This window comes from Tiliqua scincoides, chromosome 2 (genome assembly GCF_035046505.1).
Source record: "Tiliqua scincoides isolate rTilSci1 chromosome 2, rTilSci1.hap2, whole genome shotgun sequence".
NCBI classification, from domain to species: domain Eukaryota; kingdom Metazoa; phylum Chordata; class Lepidosauria; order Squamata; family Scincidae; genus Tiliqua; species Tiliqua scincoides.
In genome coordinates, this window is record NC_089822.1 from 98697292 (window position 1) to 98715177 (window position 17886).

General features: G+C 44.5%; 1 protein-coding gene across 3 annotated transcripts; it reads right to left on the minus strand.

Annotated features, from left to right (window-relative positions):
* Window positions 1-1064: 1064 nt before the first annotated feature.
* Window positions 1065-17692, minus strand: TSTD2 (thiosulfate sulfurtransferase like domain containing 2). Of its 3 annotated transcripts, XM_066613590.1 has the most exons (10): window positions 13724-13817; window positions 11662-11867; window positions 10493-10821; window positions 8922-9030; window positions 8264-8389; window positions 7129-7234; window positions 5814-5932; window positions 5210-5368; window positions 2622-2760; window positions 1065-1836 (listed from the first exon to the last, which is right to left on the minus strand). In XM_066613590.1, exons 2-10 carry the CDS (start codon window positions 11848-11850, stop codon window positions 1607-1609), a joined length of 1506 nt encoding a protein of 501 aa, XP_066469687.1. In that variant the 5' UTR covers window positions 11851-11867; window positions 13724-13817; the 3' UTR covers window positions 1065-1606. The 3 variants fall into 3 exon arrangements, with proteins under 3 accessions (XP_066469687.1, XP_066469684.1, XP_066469685.1); XM_066613587.1 differs by lacking the exons at window positions 1065-1836; window positions 13724-13817 and adding an exon at window positions 17648-17692 and having other exon boundaries at window positions 2535-2760; XM_066613588.1 differs by lacking the exons at window positions 1065-1836; window positions 5814-5932 and adding an exon at window positions 5720-5766 and having other exon boundaries at window positions 2535-2760.
* Between the last annotated feature and the right edge of the window lie 194 nt (window positions 17693-17886).

The window sequence follows — 17886 nt, forward strand, 5'->3', positions numbered from 1 at the left end:
TACAATCATCCCACATCTTATGTGAGAGTTATGTTCTGAGGTCTGCATGCAATGCCAAAATTGCATATAGTCAAAACTCCTTCAAAGCAAATATGTGCTATCTTTTAAAAACCTAAAGCACAGTACAAGAAACATGAGTGAGCTGAGGAAACAGCAGCTTTGTTCTCTCGTTTCAGGAGAGAATGCTCTCGGGCATAAACAGAGTAAGTGGGCAGAATTACCTGCACTAATTAAACAGTTGTTTTTCTTTGTCTTGGTTTGTTTTTTTTGGGGGGGGGGGGCCAACTTGTATACTTGAATTTGTACAAATCAGCCATGCATGTGGGCCGACTTCAGATACACTTCACATGTATTATCTTGATGTAATCCTTACAACAACCCTGTGAGGTAAGTATTATTATCCCCATATTATAGCTGAGGGCGAGCAGGGGTGGCTTGCCTAAGGCTACCTAGTGAATGTGTGGCAAAGGCAAGATTCAGACCAAAGGAGCCCTGATTCAAGTTTAGTCCTTTAGCCATGACAATAGACCCCATCTCCTTATTCTACGCTCCCTGCTATTCTTTTAGCCTTTGGGAAATTGGGTAGAAGTGGGACGGGACAGTGGATTGAGGAAGTGAGCAAATGCTACGTTCTCACTGTGATAGGGCAGGCCTTTTTCCTGTGGTGGTAGGAGGGCAAGATCTCTCTCCCACCAAATCTATTTCTCCTGAATAATTCACTTTTTATTTAGGAAAGGGTGAAATCTTTAGTCAGATTGTTGCTTCCGTGCAACTTACTACACGTACATACAATGTAAATGTGCAGAGTAAAGGGAAGCCAGAACCCCTTACGGTTTCCTGGTATGCAAACATGAATCAGTGTATCCTCAGCTTTGTGCCCTTCCCTTCCTAGAACTTCTTTGACTTATTTTCATTGCCTTGTACAGTTGCATTCATGCACTATAAACTTGGTGCATGAGCTGTGAGACTTGGTGTTTGCACTTCCTATCCCACTGCAAGGGAAGAAAGATAATCTCACATGAGGAAATAGTTGTGTAGCACCATGGAAGGGTGTTTTTTGCTGCTGCTAAGCTTGGGGACGGTGATTTTTGTTTAGCTCACACCACAAATTTACTCCTGAGAGCAATTGAACATTGTGAGAAAGCCCTGACTACCGCTTGGATTGGAAGTCTGCAAAGCTGCCTACTGGAGCTGGTTGCCCCACATACCAGTTAAAACATATACAGTCATGCGCCACTTAATGACAGGGATGTAGACCAGCATCCCTGTTATCAAGTGGGGCTTGACGCTATGCAAAGCCTCCAAAGGTGAGAGGAAGCTCTGCTCCCCTCACCTCCGGAGGCTTTTCTGAGCCTCCCAGAGGCAGTGCGCATTTGTTCACTGCCTCTGTGAGGCTCGGAATGCCGGAATCGCATGAGAGAGACGACTTCCAGTTTCCTCTGGGCATTCTGAGCCTCACAGAGGTAGTGCACAGATGCTCACGGGGAGGCTCAGAAAAGCCTCCAGAGGTGAGGGGAGTGGTTGTTAAGGGGTGCACAGCTGTATAGGAAAATAGCAGTCCAAAGCAGAGGTCCTTGAAGAGGAATTCATGCTGCAGGCCTCTTTGTTAAACACGTTCCACAGGCACCTGTTGCCGTGTGTCGGTGCACTCGCACTCCTCCTTGAAGGCTTGCCTGGAAGAGGTGGAAGCAAGTGTGAGGCCCTTCTTCTGGCACAGAGGGCAACAGGCCGTGAGCCCTTTCAGCTGGCACTGTGGGCATGTCAGGACAAGCTGGCGACAGGGCTGGGTTGAGCAAAGTCGATACTGGTCCCAGAGCGTCCCACAGTAACGGCAGGCTGGAGGGAAGAAAGCAGGGTTAATCTCCTGTGGGCAGCCACTGTTTGTGGTTGCCACTGACCTGGCCCTTACTGGCACCTTCACACTAGTCTAGGGAGCCACTCAGAAGCAATAAAAATATCTCCCTGTATCTTCAAGATCTTGCAAGAATTGAGAGACCCTCCCCCCCTCCTCTACAGTGTGCGTGCTGGAGAACAGTCTCTCACTTGGGATAGAGTGAGAAAGGAGAGCTGCTCACTCTGTAGGTCACTACAGAGCTGGTGGTTTCCATAAAGAGGTTTGTGCTCACTGTTGTCCACCTGGCATGCACAGTTGTGGGCTCTTGCCAGCAACCCACTTCTTCCCTTCCCCCTGAACTTCAGACATACTTCCTTGAATTAAAAACACTAGTCTCTGCTTTAAAAAAGAAGCAGAATTCTGTGCCAATTTAAATTCTGGGCAAAAAAAAAACACACTGGATTTTGTTACCTGTATAAATTATGCAAAGAAATAAAGTTGTTTATTTTACAAAAGTTATTTTGCTCTTAGTCATGAGAAAGGGGCAGAGGGTTGGATAGCCACCCCCCAAATCACCAGGCCATTTAGCCACCCCTTTGGTTTCTGAGACTTCACGGGGCATTGCTCACAGACTTTTGCAAGCATATGCTTCCAGACACAAGGACTAGAACTTTGCTTTGTAAAAAAAAAATGAACACCAAGTTCCCAAGGGGCCTCTGGACCACAGGTGACAAAATACCAGAAACGAGTGCTCTGAACAGTCCCTTAGCCTGGGAAAATCACATACCTGAAATCACGTCGCCATTGAAGGAGATGGTGTAACGTTCATCAAAGACAAAGAGCTTTCCTCGATAGAATCCGTCTGGAAATTCTTCCAAATACTTATGGATGCCACCCTTGAGGTGGTACACACCTTTGCATATACCCTGTTTCAAAAATAACCCAAACCACCCACAGATTTAGGAATGTTTCACATGCTGGCAAAGAGTTCTACAAATGACAGCTAACTTGGTAATTACTACATGTACTTCATTTTTTGAAGAGGAAAAATTCATATTGGTATAATAGGTGGTTTAGAGCAGCAATTTTCAACCCTTTTCAGCTCACGGCACACTGACGTTAAAATTGTCAAGGCTTTTTTGACAATTGACAAGGCACACCGCACTGACAGCAGGGGCACTCATCCCCCAGTAGCCCTACTAACAAATGATCCTCCCCCAAACTCCTGTGGCACACCTGCAGACCATCCATGGCACACCAGTGTGCCATGGCACAGTGGTTGAAAATGGTTGGTTTCGAGTACAGAAGTAAATAATATCCCAGCTAGGATTTTGGCCACTGAATGCATGGCTTCCACTGAGAATGGCAGCTGTGTGCCTAACTTCGTGCCCTTCCCATTCTGTGACATCTAATAGTATTTACTTGACATCATTACATTCTGCATTTCCTTGCAGACACCTCATAGTTGACTGGCAGGAGGCAAGAAAACCCAGAATCTTGTGACATCAGAGGGAGTGAAGGGAACTAGATATGCTACCTCTGTATTGGAAAGTAGCCGCACTTTTGGCCTAATTGCTAGGCGGTTCATAGTTTCTCTAAATCAGCATTCCTCAACGTTTGTTCCCGTCATACCACTTCACATGGTCCATCTATTGGAAGCATGACCACAAGTACCTGGTGATGACGCCACTGTCCATTACTTCTGAGTTGGGAGCTCAGATACAACATGACAAACACTAGTAAGAGGCTGAGAGTGGAGAGCTTTTTCAAGCATGCGAAAAGCATGCTCTGGAGCTCTGCCTGCCAAGCCTCCTACTGCTGTTCGTTGCGTCACATCACTGGTCTTGCTGCTGGGTGGCAGGTGCCACAAGTACCACCAGACACCACCTCAAGTATCACTAGTTGTACCTCGTATATCACTGGTTGAGAAACACTGCTCTAAATGAAAAGCTTGAAAAAGCTCCCCTTATAACGGTAAAAGATGACATACTGAAAGAGACATCCTAGCGGTTCTTCACCCAAACCATAAGCCTGACTTCCTCCCAACTTTGCAACAGACATACATATCAGCTAACTGAACACTGGTTTTTTCTCAGTCCTTTCCTACCCTCGGGCTTCTGGCAGGCTACTTAATTTTTTTTTAAGGGGGGGAGAAACGTATGTTTATTTGTGCATATGTTCATCCTTCCCCTTTGAACAAGGAATAAAGTTTGAAATATTGTTAAAAGAGTTGCAGAGCTGTCCGGTGAATTGGAGCAAGATGTGTTCATCACAGGTGTTGGCCAATCAGTGCCATCTACAGCTGACTTGGAGAACTAGGTTGGAGACCTGGAGAACTAGGTGTTTGGTTTTTACTGGTAAGTCCAGGAGAGGAAAAACAGCCCTTGGACAGAGCAGGCTGAGGCCACGGCCAGCCCAGCCCTGCTATCTGCAAATGACATCTATCATTCTTCCTAAATTTCCATCAAGCTTGCCTGTGCCAATACTCCCCCATGTGTTGTTTTTGTTGCAACACACTAATGTGGCCATCCCTCTGGAAGCCTCTCTCGAATATTCTCCTTTGAGAGATGTGCTTTAAAAAAATATTTGATCTAAGTTTTTATACCCTGTTTTTGTTGGTGGGTTTTCGTCACAGTAGGTGAACTTTATGTCCTTTCCACTCCTCCTATAATGTTTTGGTTTACTAAAAAAATTTTTACCTTGCCTTATTCTCTTAAAAGTAAGATGCCCAAGGCAGCATACAACAAAATCCAATAAAAATACCAATAAAATCATAATTAGAAGGAGAAGAGCAAAAACAAACAAATGCAAAGAGAGCCCAACAAAAACTAAAGAGAGAAAGCTTCACAGAAAGCTTTTACAGAAAAGTCTTCCATCTCCATAGGAAGGACAGCAGGGAGGCGGTCATTCTTTTGAAAAGTGTTCCGGAATTGTTGCACCGTTCTGGAGAAGGCCCACCCCCTCATTGCTGCTAACCTTGCTTCAAATAGCAACAGCCTAAGCAGGTAGGCCTCACCAGATGACCTATGGGGATGGGTTCTACAGGAGAAGACGGTGCTTCAAAGATGCTTCTAAGCTATAAAGAGCTTCACAGGTCACCAACAGCACATTGAACCGTTTCCAAAAATGAACAATTATGATTCTGAAAAATAGTTTATTTCAAATGTGTGATACCAGCTTATACAGGATAATCTGGTGCTTCCTATTGTTATCATCCTTTGTTTTAAATACTTGTTCTTAACTGTTTGAACCTGTAATAAAATGCACTGCTAAACCAGCAAAGCAACGAATGCCTTACAAAAAACTCTGGCTCCAAACATGTTTCACAGCCAAAACTGATGCTTCTAGCTAGTCCTCTGCCCGGAGGCAACTTACCTTGGACCTGAGGTAGGCTGAGCCCCGCTCGCAACGGATTCCTCCTGTGCAGTACATCAGGACCCGCTTCCCCCTGAAAAGTTCCAAGTTCTCATCTACGTAGGTGGGGAAGTAGCTGAATTTCCGGATGTCTGGAGCCAAACAGCCTTGGAAATGTCCCTGGGACCCAAAGAAAGAAACATAGATTAATGTGGGCATTTTCCCAAATAGGAATGCCTGACCTCTTCTGGAGTTTATCAGGTTTCAAGGGGACAACGTTATCCGTGCAACTGTTTGTTTTGTACTTTGGCTGCTTCTATCTATCTTGAGAAGGTTTGTATTGAAAGGTGTGTTATAAATCTTTTAAATAAAATTTTAAATAAGCCTGATAAGAAAAGAGGAACTGAACCACCACCAAGAAGCAAAAGCCTGGCTGGGTGAGCAAAAGACAGGGTGTGCGGTGATGTGTTTCCATAGCTCCTATAGGAAGGGCCTACCTGAAATTTGTGAGGGAGAGTTTGGTGAAAATACCTGAGAATTCCCATTCAGAGCTGGCTCAATCATGAGACAAGATGAAACTGGGGGTGGAAGGACAGAGCAAAAAAGCAAATAAAAGGTCACATACTATTTTACTTTCATAGAAGTTCCTGCAGTCCAACAAAATGGTGTCCACCTGCGCTTCATTGCCCCGAGAGAGATATTTCTCCACTTCTACATGGAACTCTTTTGGCGTTAAATGGATTCCTACAGATAAGTAAAAACTCTGCAGAAGTTCTTCAAAGTATGAGACAGACTCTGACACCATCAACATTTCCCCCCACAAGTCTGCGGAGCCCTACATCAGAATGGAAAACTCCGTCAGACTTTAAATTCTTTATATGTAGGCTCAAAATGTTTCAAGTTTGGACATCAATATGGAATATACACATGCAAGAAAGCATTTTCAATGCAAAAGGGTGTGGCTCTGGGTTGGCTGCAGCTTCCCACTACATGCAGTAGCAACTGTGTACAGTGGCCAAAGTCTATACACTCCAAAGATAGATGAATAGGCATGGGCATTCGGGCACCTGGGGCTTGATCCTATCCCACTCACCCACAGGAACACCTACAGTCCCAGGGATAACCCTATTTGATAAATACCAGCTACCCACCGAGACGCAGGCAAAGGCTTTTTAATGCTTCCCAGTGTGCACAAGACATGACATGCCCACACATAATATGAAATGATGGCTCATCGCTCCTGCTCTCAGTGGGACACAGTTTCATGCTCATGCTTTTAGCACAGCAAACCAAAGTGGACGCGTTGCAACTTCCACGGTACACATGCCCAGAGAGATTAGGCTTCCCCACATCACTCTAAGCAGGCTATATGAACTTCTGCCTCTCCAAGTCTACAATCGTATACATGCTTTCCTGGGAGTAAACCCAATGGGATACAATGGAACTTTCTTCTGACATAGGATTGTGCTTTTAATGTTACCAGCATGTCATTGAAACACAAACACACTGCTAATGGAGAATTATCGCTGTTCCAGCCATAACATTTAGAAGAACTTTTCTGGAGCTCTGCCACTATATGGTAGAGTGTCTAAGCCCCAAATTCCAGGTTCCTGGAGGCCAAGGGTAGAGATCCACACACTACGTGTTACAGCCTGGATGTAACTACATGTTACAGCCAGCCATAAGAAGGTGATCTTCAGTGGCATCCCCAGCACAAATGAAACAAGTGCACCAAGTCTTACTTCTAATAGACTGGAAGTCTGATCCTATGTCTGCTTAGCAGTAAATCTCACTGTCTTGAGAAGGGCATTACTTCCCAGTAACTGTGCACCAGATTAAAACCTTTGTCTTGTTCTGGCTTACAGCTACCATTTTCTTTCACAGTGTTTCCTGCCTCTCCATTCAATCCTTCGAGAGCCAACAACTATTGTTCCCCGTACCAGTTTCTTTGTAGGAGACTTTCTCTGGGTCAATCCCCATAGGTACAATTTCTTCAAAGACACCAACTCGAAGGTCTGGGAAACAGTGAGCACCTCCAGAACTGGTCTGAGGAATGGGGAGAAAATAAACATAGAAGGAAAACCTACCACATTATTCTTATTTTGAACATTAAGATGGAGACAGATCACTGTTGTTTTTTTTGTTTTGCTTTTTTGTTCCAGGAAGTTTAAGACAATTCCAATACACAGTGTGCATATCTGTTCCCCTTTCCTCTCTGCCAAAAAGGTTTGGAAGTAGCTCCCAAAAAGAAATCATTTGGCAGGTTTTTGTATTCTCAAAATCCTACAAAACCTGTTTGACCAGAAGGAACACTGGCCAGACCTCACTTGGTCCCACCAGAGAAAATATACGAATTGGTCTGTAATGCAGTATCTGAAGCAGGGGCTGTCAAATTCTCAAACATTCTTTTACTAGTTGCGTTTATTTATTGAAAAATTTGCATCTCACTTAACCAATAATAGGCACTTAGGCTCTCAAAGTGGCATTTTGAAAAGGTGGAGGATTACTGTTGCATTGTTTTTAACGTTTCTATGTTTTATGTTTGAGTATTGTTTTATCTATAATTGTATTGGTGTTTTACTTTGTAAGCTGCCTTGAGTGTGGTAGAAAGGAAGGGTATAAATTCAATCAATCAATCAAAGTGAGTGAGAGAGAAAAGGTGTCCTTCAAAGAAAGAAAGAAATTTTAAAAAATGCATTAAAGAAGAAAGGTGTTATAAAATGGTAGGCCATTGCTAGGGAAGAGGAAGCTGGTACCCTTAAGTTCACCTTGACTTTTGTTTTGATTTTTAAGGGTTACATGAGCCCACACACTATTGAGAAGAAAAATCTTCACTTTAGAAAGTACTAAAAACCATTAAAATTGCATTGCCTCCAAAATATGTAGGCATAGGGGAGGGGAGGTTGTGTCTTGTCATCAGTGATGGCCCAGGTATTATCCAATAGCTGCTTGAAACAACTGCACAGTTTCACTATCCAAGAGCCAGGTGTTGATGTTGGTAAAGAAATTCCCAGTGCGAGAACAAAAATGACAGTTAAAACATAATGAAGCTGGATTAGTATGAGTGTGCCTTACCTTGAAATCTTCCCTCGTCAAAAGGTCTTTGAAGAGCGGATGAGAAAGCATTGCCTCAATATAAAGGCTGCAAGCTGCCTTGCTCCCACCAACAGTCCCATTAATTCCTTCAGAAGCTATTCGCACCTGGAAGCCAAGGAGGGAACTTCAGTGTCTGATCTACAGCTTGATCCTATACTACATCTCTCTGTTTGGACAGTGTGATTTCAAATTTCAATGGGATTTACTCCCAAATAAGTGCATATCAGATTAGAGTCTTACAATGTAAATGTGTATGAATGTCGTATGTTACACATACATGTAATGAACTACATGTATAGTTCATTTTTATCCATTTTTTCTTTTTTTAAAGAGAAAGGGTCATAGTTGGAGGATGCAATCAACAGTGGAGGGAGGCTAAGGAAATGCTCTGCTTTTGAGTCTGATTGCAGAAATGTGAATTCCTGATTAAAGAGGAATTCTCGCCTTTATGATGTTCTACGCGATTTTGAACACGAAAGGGGTGCTCATGAGTAAGAACCCCAGAGTTCCCCGACAGGCTGGGATGCTCACTCATTTGCTGTAAGGGATGGCTCCAGGCAGCCATTTGGAACAAGAGTCCTGCCCAGTAAGTCAACCTTCTGCAAATGTTCATCAAATGAAGTGCTGAAAAACTTACCTTCCCAGTCAGACACAGGTGTTGACACAAAGCTTTCTGCCATGCACAGAGTCCCTCTGGATCTCTCACCTCACAGTAACAGTAGTAGAGCAGCACTTGTCCTATCTCACTGCAACCACCACCACAGGAAAAAATAAAAGTAAGAAAACTGTGTTTTAATCAATAGCCATGAAAAATCTCCATAGTGTGATGGGGAAGGTCACCTTCTAGGCCAGCGATTTTCAACCGCTGTGCCGCGGCACACTAGTGTGCGGCCAGAGGACGTAGGCAGCAGCCGCATGCAGGAGTAGCAGGAGTAGCGGTTGCTTTGACCCTTACGCAGCAGCAAAAAAAGAAGCAGCCACTGCTGCTTTGCATCTCCTGCTACTGAGCAAGAGGAAGGCTGCAACCCGATCCTCATTTACCTGGAAGTAAGCCCCATTGCCTATTATGGGGCTCACTTCTGAGTAGACACGCCTAGGATTGGGTATCAAGTCCTTTGTCTGCCCTGCCTGCTGATTGGGCAGCTAGAGAAGCCTGGAGGAGGTCTGGGCAGACTGAGTGAGAAGGAGGGAGCCAGGGGCAGGCAAGCAGGTAGGAAGCCAGTGAGTCTGCTGAGGCCACCAGCCCAAAAGGGTCCTTCTAAGTCCCTTTTCCTTGCCACAGTTGCCTGCAGCTCCCCAAAGCCACCCTCCCTGCCTTGCCTTTGCCTTTCAGAGGAGGGGCTTTGGGCCACAATCCTATCCACACTTTCCTGGGGAAAAGCCCCATTGACTATAATGGGACTTACTTCTGAGTAGACATGCCTGAGCTGGGCTGGGCTCTCAAGTTCCTCTCCTAGCCCCATTTTCCTGGGAGTAAGCTCCATTGACTATAATGGGACTTACTTCTGAGTAGACATGCCTGGGCATGGCTGTCAGGATCCTCTCCTAGCCCCACATTCCTGGGAGTAAGCCCCATTGACTATAATAGGACTTACTTCTGAGTGGATGTGCCTCGGATTGGGCTTTTGGTCACACTTTTTCTGAAATACAGGAGCAGGCAATTGGGGGGGGGAGAATGTGAGGCAAGTGATTCTGGACCTTTGGAAGGTGCAGACAAGTGAGGGGAGGGACAGTAGGAGAGGTGCTAACTGCAATTATGAGATGGGGGGGGAATGTGCCTGTGGGAGGGAGTGGGGTTGGGGAGAGGAGGAGAGAGAAGTGCCTGCTGGTGTATATGAGAAAAAAGAGTGCAACCCAAAGCCCAATCCTAGGCATGTCTACTCAGAAGTAAGTCCCACAGGCACATTCCCCCCCAATGCCCCCCCCTAGTTTTTGGCTGCAATCCTAACCACACTTTCCTGAGAGTAAGCCCCACTGAACAAAATAGGACTTACTTCTGAGTAGACCTGGTTAGGATTGTGCCCTTTGTCATGTAAAGATTCAACTGTATTAATTAATTAAAAATTAATTGTAATGTAGTAATTTAATGTAAGTAAAAATCTGGGAATGTGCCTTGACAATAGTGCCTTGACAGTGTGCTGTGAGCTGAAAAAGGTTGAAAATGGCTGCTCTATGCTTTGGACTATTATTTAGAATGAAATTTCTTACCTTGTCATTTCATCACCCTTGACATGGCTTGTATCTGGGAGTTTGAAAAACATCTCCTGGTTCCTATATGGGGGTCCCCTGGGCCTGGGTGCTTCATCTATGGAAATTGGGCTCCTGGTGATACTGTCACTGCCTGCCATCTGCTTTAAGATGATGGCTGCTTCCTGCCCAATGTCGCCAGAATGCTGGGCTGCAACATGCCTGTGAATGCCTGTCAAGTCCTTGAAGGTCTGTTGGCAGCATCTCCAGTAAGTTGCCCCTTGGCATGCAGATACTGGACAGCAAGTGTCAGTGACCACTTCCTTGGCTTTGACAAAGAGAGCGAATGCCTGCAAAGACAGACAGATAAGCTAGGCAACAAAAAGTGAGGGTAAAGACAGACATTGGATTTTAAGTGCAGGTGTAGTGGGTACACTTTGTCCACAGTGTGAGCCTAGGTTCACAATTCACATAACAGACATACACACTAGTGAGTAAAACACTGGATAAAGCCTTAGACGTGTCCTTCCTCCTGTGCACTGGGAGGGCTGTTTGCTCTTTAAAAAAAAAAAAAAAAGCAGCATGTTTACATTTTTATACACTTATCCTTCACTTGCACAAACAGAAAAATCACAAACGTTTAAAAACTGGTTACAAAACTACTCCCTGAACTGAGGGAAGGAGATGCGTTGATGACATCATGGGGACTAACCAATAGATGTCCTTCGCAGTTGATTTTTCCCCTTTCAAGTGGAACTTTTCTGAAAACCTGTAGAAAACCTTGGCTGGGACCTGGGGTGGGATAATGTCTGGCCAGGAGAGCTACAGTAGAAAAGTAGCAGGCAGGAAAAGGGTTAAGAGCACACATCACTCCCACTACTGATCCCCTGCAAATCACCATCTTTGCCACTTTGTAGCAAAGAAATATGGCCACATTTCCTGCAGGTGTTCTGGCCACCAAACATTTAGTTCTGGCCTGAAGTAGCAGCCCCAGATGCTGGGATTGATTTGAAACAAGGCCTCACCTAAATAATCTCCCACGATCTGGATGGCATTCAAAATTAAGTCCATCAGGGGAAAGTCCTTTGCCATGTTATGATTAGAGTAAGGAAGTCAAGCTTCTCTCACTTGCACTGCAATGTTTACACAGGTAGACAGTCATGTACATGACAACAGTGTTAATCAAATACCTTCTTCTTTGCAGACACGTGTTTCTTCCTGGCCCAGGCATCTGATACAGCTCTGCTGTGGCTTTTGGGTGGGAAAGGAAGATGATCTTTCAGTTCTAGGTCCGCAAAGGTTAAAATGCAGAATTCTGTTTCATCATCTCCTTTAGGCAGCGACAAAGAGGTCATTGCTACGTCACAGCAACTGGGCATAAGGGTTGATCAATGACCTAGGAAAGAGAAGTCCAGAACAGAGATCTATAGGCAATTGTAAGATGAAAAAATATCCTTATAAATCAAAGTACTAGAATAATTAAAGAGTAAAGACATTTATTTATTCATAACATTTTTGTCCTCCAAAGAGTTCAGGATGGCACATGGTTCTCTCCCCACACCCACCCCATTTTATCCTCACAACAACCCCATGAGGTAGGTTCAAATGAGAGTGAGGATTTTGAACCTTGCCCTCCCAATCTGAGGGTGGGGAAAACATCATTTTGCAAGTTAGAAGGCGCATAGCCACTTTGGGTACCCTTTCAGGAGAAAAGCAGGGTGGAAATAGGATAAATAAATATGGAACAGACGCATCAGGAGGGTGGGGGGAAGGTCCAAACTGATGTTTAGTATGCATATCTGTCATTTTGGTTGTGAAGCCTAGTGGAAATTGGGCTTAAAAAAATTAACATCAGTCTTCACTTCCTTTGTAGTTAGTACCTCTCAGCCTCAACCGCTCCTCTGTAATATAAGATCATAATGCCTGCCTACCTTACAGGGTTGTTGTAAAGATCATCAATATAACATAAATCATATTAGTTCTCCAGCTAGGGTGACTCTGCCTGCTGAGGTATCAAATCATTTTCTACTCATGACCAACTTAAGTAATACAATAAACCAGAGGCCTCAACTTCATCTGGATATACCTATCCATTGTCGCTGGACAGTCTATGATTAGCAGGTAATTTGTTCCCATCTGTGGCATCACACACTGTCTATAAGACTAAAGCAGTGGCCTCAGGGAGTGAAGGGGGGGGGTGTCTGCTTCCATTTGCCTGTTCACCTCCACTTCTCCTTCTTCTCCCAGTCCCTGGTTTAGAAAGGGGGGGGGAGTATGGAGGAGAGGAGAGTGATGAGATATTGGAGACACTCTAGTCCACCACTCTCTTCTTCTCCACACTTGCTCCCACTCTGTTCCCTGTTCTCTAGAGGAAGAACAGAGAAGACAGCAGGTGGTGCACCACTGGGTAAGCATTTAATAGGACACTTCAGGTACCAGGGGGTCCTGGGCCAGCCCTACTCTCAACTTTGAAACTTTGTGAAACTTCTAAACGGGTGGCATACAGGAAGAACATCTCAGCTTCCTGTCTAGTCATCATGCTGCCTCCCTCATCTCCTCCACCTAAGCTACTCTAGCCTCGAGATGCTATACCTGGCTCAGCTGTAATAAAAGCTGGTGTAAAATGACTGGGATTAAAAGTAGGGGCTATGAGCCCAGAAGTCTGGGTTCAGGTGTGAGCTCAGATCCCTTTTGCACTCTGGGGGTGGTAAGGAGTGTGCCTGATTATAATTTTGAACTTTCTCTCAGAGTTACTGAAACAATTGATGTGAGTTAACAGATGTGAGTTAATTGCTTTTAAAAAGTGCTAAGAAGGATCAGTATGGGGGGGGGGGAGAAGCAACCCTCCAAGTAACTCACTGGAGATTCCATCATCCCAGATGCCCGCCCCCCAAGAACAACATTATTCACTTTTCAAAAGTGAAAGTGATATTTCACTTTTTTTTCTTTCTTTTTTTACTACAGGTGTAAAGTAAAACTGTTCACTCAAGAACATTACCAGAGTTGAGGCTGTCCCTGGAGAACAATCTGGTCTCTTGGAGAGGGAAGGAAGCAGGTTTTGCCCCCTCCCGTGATTGTGACCCACTTGCTTTGTCCCATACAACTCTGTGGAAACCATTAAGAACCCAGGCAGCCCAGCACCTCTCTGCATCTAGATTCTAGATTCAGTTACTTGGTCCCTCTGCCTTGTACAGTATCTGCTCCATTTCTGCCTTCATCTCTTCTCCCTCTCCTGGCATATTGCCCTTTTACCTTGACAAGCCCTCTCTGTTCCTGGATGCTCTCAGATCCAGTTGTTCTCTGCCCCAGCTCCTCCTCCTTAGTAGGCAGCTGAATTTGCTGACTCTCTCTGCTAAGGGAAAGCATGTCTCTGTGTAACCCTGCACCCTGGCTCCTCCCTGGAAACACTTCACTTGAGGGACTACTTACAATTCACAGCCTTTTTAGTCTGCTGTGACTGCACTGACAAGCAGAAACCAGTTTGGAGTCACACGCTGGGATTCAGTGTTGTTAGTTAAAATGGAAAGGATAGTGGCTTGTGAAATCAGACAGAAAGCAGGCAGGAAACAAATCCCTGGGGACTTCAAACTATGCTTATGGCAGTGTTTCCCAAATATCTGAAAGACACCCCCCCCCCAAACTAAAATAGGAGGCTCGCTTCACTCTTAAGTCCAAAAAGTTTACTTTTAGAGTGGATAGATTTGTCCAGTCAATGGAGCCCACCCTTTCCTTTTCTGAATCCACATTCTGGGTTTGCCTTTTGATCGGAAGGAGGAAAACCCAGAACTTTGACTCTTTGATAGTCTGAGAGTGGATCATTTTTTGTGCCTCTGGATCAGAAGTTTCTGGATGATCCAATCACAGCCAGTGCAGAAACACAATAGAATTACCTGCATTTTAGCAAGGCTAGAGCAATAACATAAGAACATAAGAACAGCCCCACTGGATCAGGCCATAGGTCCATCTAGTCCAGCTTCCTGTATCTCACAGCGGCCCACCAAATGCCCCAGGGAGCACACCAGATAACAAGAGACCTCATCCTGGTGCCCTCCCTTGCATCTGGCATTCTGACATAACCCATTGTTATAACATATGCATTCTGACATAACCCATAAGTTGTGCAGAGATGCAATGAGCAGCAGCCTTTGAGTGGGTGGGTACTTTGGGCTCACTGGAGCCATTTCTTTATGCATTTGTTTTTTGTGACACATCAGCAGTTCTCTTGAGGTTCAGTTTGGGAATTTCTGAGCTATATTGTTTGATCTATCTTGAAATCATCCAGGATCCAACAGGAAGCCAAGTAATGCCAGATAATGTTTCACCCAAAGGGCATTGACTTTTAAATTTCCTAATGAATGGTTTTATCCAAATGAATACAAACCACTTCAAAATATGATTGCTATAATTCCAAGTGCAAGTAACATTGTGTGTAAGCCTATCCCATTTTTCAAAAAATAGCCACCGCATGTAATTGCAAAGAGTTGGCAAAACTTTCAATAAACAGTGGCTAAATTAGTCAAACTAGTGCAATTTGTCAGGAGAAATTCCATCTGGAAAGAACCATTTTTATGGATTTTGAAGCCTCGGTTACTTAGAACGTGGCTTTAGAAAGTCAAAAATATGAGGTCTGTACCATGTAACTATTCATTATTAGCAAAATTCCCACCATTATGACAGGTAAGGAGAGTGAGAGTGACCACTGGGGAAGTACAGTGCCTCTCCTATGCACTCTGCAGTTAGGGATACATTTTTTTGGGGTCCTATTCAGTAAAGGCCAGGCCACTGGGGCAGGTATACTGTAGGTTCCCACCAAACAGCCTTGCAGCTTGTTTACTTTGGCTCATATAACTTGAAAACCAAAACTTTACAAGGATTTTGGTTACACTACAGTGGGAACTGGATTTTATGTTACAGAGCTTGTTATATACAACAGAGCAAAAAACATAATCCCTCCCTTGAAGGGTTAATAATCAAGTTAGAAGATTTGTTCTAAAATACATTTGGTATTATTTTTATCTGTTTTGTGCTTTGATCAATAAGGAGCTATATTTCATAAGTGACACTATGGCATATAACCAGATGGGGAAAACAACGGAGAGTCTTGTGGCATCTTAAAGATAAACTGCAGCATTTATTTAATGAATTTATACTCTGCCTTTCTCCCGGTAAGGGCACTCCAGGCAGCTTACAAAGTTATAAACATACAATGGTAACAAAACAAAAAAAATTAAAAACAATAAAACAAAACAGCCAGCAGATTGCATAAAATTAAGCAATTTAAAATTACATTCAATTAAAAATTTAAAAGTCAATCCATCATTTTCAACAATTTCTTAAGTTCTGCAATCCACACATTACAGTCTTGGGCTTGTAAAAATAAAAAGCACTGTATTTAGAAACCAGAAATATGGCTTGTTTAAACAAAAAGTTATTATTGAAAGGCAAAAGCAACAGAAATATGAGTTACTGGCCTTTTAAATGAAATAATGTAAAATAGTATTATCACCATTTCTGACTATTAGGATAGAGAAGGCTGTAAATCTAAGGGCGCAATCCTAACCCACTTTCCAGCACCAACATAAGGGCAATGCAGCTTCGAGGGAAGGGAACAAGCATTCCCTTACTTTGAGGAGGCCTCTGTGAGTGCCACCCAACTGCAGGATGCAGCACATGTCCCCTTGGCACAGCTATGCCAGTGCTGGAAAGTGGGTTAGGATTTGGGCCTAAATGAGTCAACTGCTTTTTTAAAGAACTAGAATATTCTGGCAAAATGAAGTAGAGATCTAACTGGGACTGTGATTCTAAACATTTACTAGGACATATGCCCCATTGAATCCAGAGGGCTTACCTTTGAATGATCAACATGTTCAGGATTGGACTGCAAATCTGCCACTGATGTCAGTGGGACATGCAGACCTGACCCTAAGAATATTTGTTCAGAAATAAGTCCCATTGAATTAAACAGGGTTTGCTCTCAAGTAACTGTACTTATTTATCAAGGAACCATACCTATTTATTATTAAATAAAAATACCCAACCTTTCCCTTAAATATGCCCATAATGCCTTCCAGGAAGACACAATAAACACAATTACAAGAGAGAGCATTGTAATGCAGCCTCAGCGTGCTTCACTTTCAATGTAATCTTCTGTATGCCTATTCAACAGTCCCACTGTTCTGTAGGACTTATACCCAGCTAACAGCCCAATCCTAAAGGCAGTGCAGCCGCTGGATGCAGTGGCGCCAAAGCAGCTACCATTGCATCCTCCATCCCCGTGGAAGCCACCAGTAGTCTCCTGGGTGAAAGTCCCAAGTCTCCAGTGGGGCTTCTCAAGTCTGTGCCACCTGTTTTGCCAGCACAGAGTTGAGACATTCTAGGTTGGGCCTTGCAGCCCAATATGGAATTCAAGATCCAGCAGAACAGACATCCGCCAATCCCATCTCCCCTCTCAACCTGGTTCGTCCCCCTGCCTGCATTGTTCCACTCACTCTCTGCCTCCTCCTACTCTGATACTACTTACTGCCAGCTGGTGCTGCTGGAGCACTGGCTGGCCCCCCTCCTCTCTGGGTGCCACAGATGTGCCTTACATGTGTTCGTACTGCCAGTGCTAAAGAACTCAGGATTGGGCTCTAAGCGCATATAGCAAATTTCTCAATGTTTGTCCCCCGCCGTACCACTTCTCATGGTCCACCTATTGGAAGTACGACTGGAAGTAACTTGCAATGATGTCTTCACCAGTTACTTCCAGATTGGGAGGCCAGACACAATGTGGCAAACACCGGCAAGAGGCTCAGGACAGGCAGAGGCCTTCTTCAAGCATGCGAAACATGACTGCTGGAGCTCTGCCTGTCAAGCCTAGTCTCCTACTGCTGCTTGTTGTGTTGCTAGTCCTGCTGCTAGGTGGCAAGGAGGTCCCGTGTGCACCACCAGGCGCCACCTCAAGTACCACATGTGGCACATGCGCCAGTGGCTGAGAAACTGCTCAGGGACAAGCAGGACATTCATCTAATCAACATTTTGCATCCCACTCCAAGAACAAGAATTCCCTTCTTTAAAATGGAAATAATAGCAGAGGAGACATGAAGGTGGCCAGGGCGTCCATAACAAATCGACTCACAGCCCAATCCTATCCACACTTTCCTGGGAGTAAGCCCCATTGACTCTCATGGGACTTACTTCTGAGTAGACACGCAGAGGATTGTGCTGGGGCTGCAATCCTGTCCACACTTTCCTGTGAGTAAGCCCCATTGACTAGAATGGGACTTACTTCAGAGTAGACAGGCAGAGGCTTGGGCTCTAAGGCTGCAGTCCTCTCCACACTTTCCTGGGAGTCAGCCCCATTGACTAGAATGGGACTTCTGAGTAGACAGGCAGAGGCTTGGGCTCTAAGGCTGCAGTTCTCTCCACACTTTCCT

What these genes read in the sequence shown, in the direction of transcription:
- TSTD2 (XM_066613590.1), bottom strand. Translation starts at nt 11,850, where the DNA reads ATGCCCAGTTGCTGTGACGTAGCAATGACCTCTTTGTCGCTGCCTAAA. An exon ending in AAGGGTGATGAAATGACAAG is followed by an intron (nt 9,031 to 10,492) that starts GTAAGAAATTTC and finishes TGGTGGTTGCAG; the next exon opens with TGAGATAGGACAAGTGCTGC. An exon ending in TGACGAGGGAAGATTTCAAG is followed by an intron (nt 7,235 to 8,263) that starts GTAAGGCACACT and finishes CCCATTCCTCAG; the next exon opens with ACCAGTTCTGGAGGTGCTCA.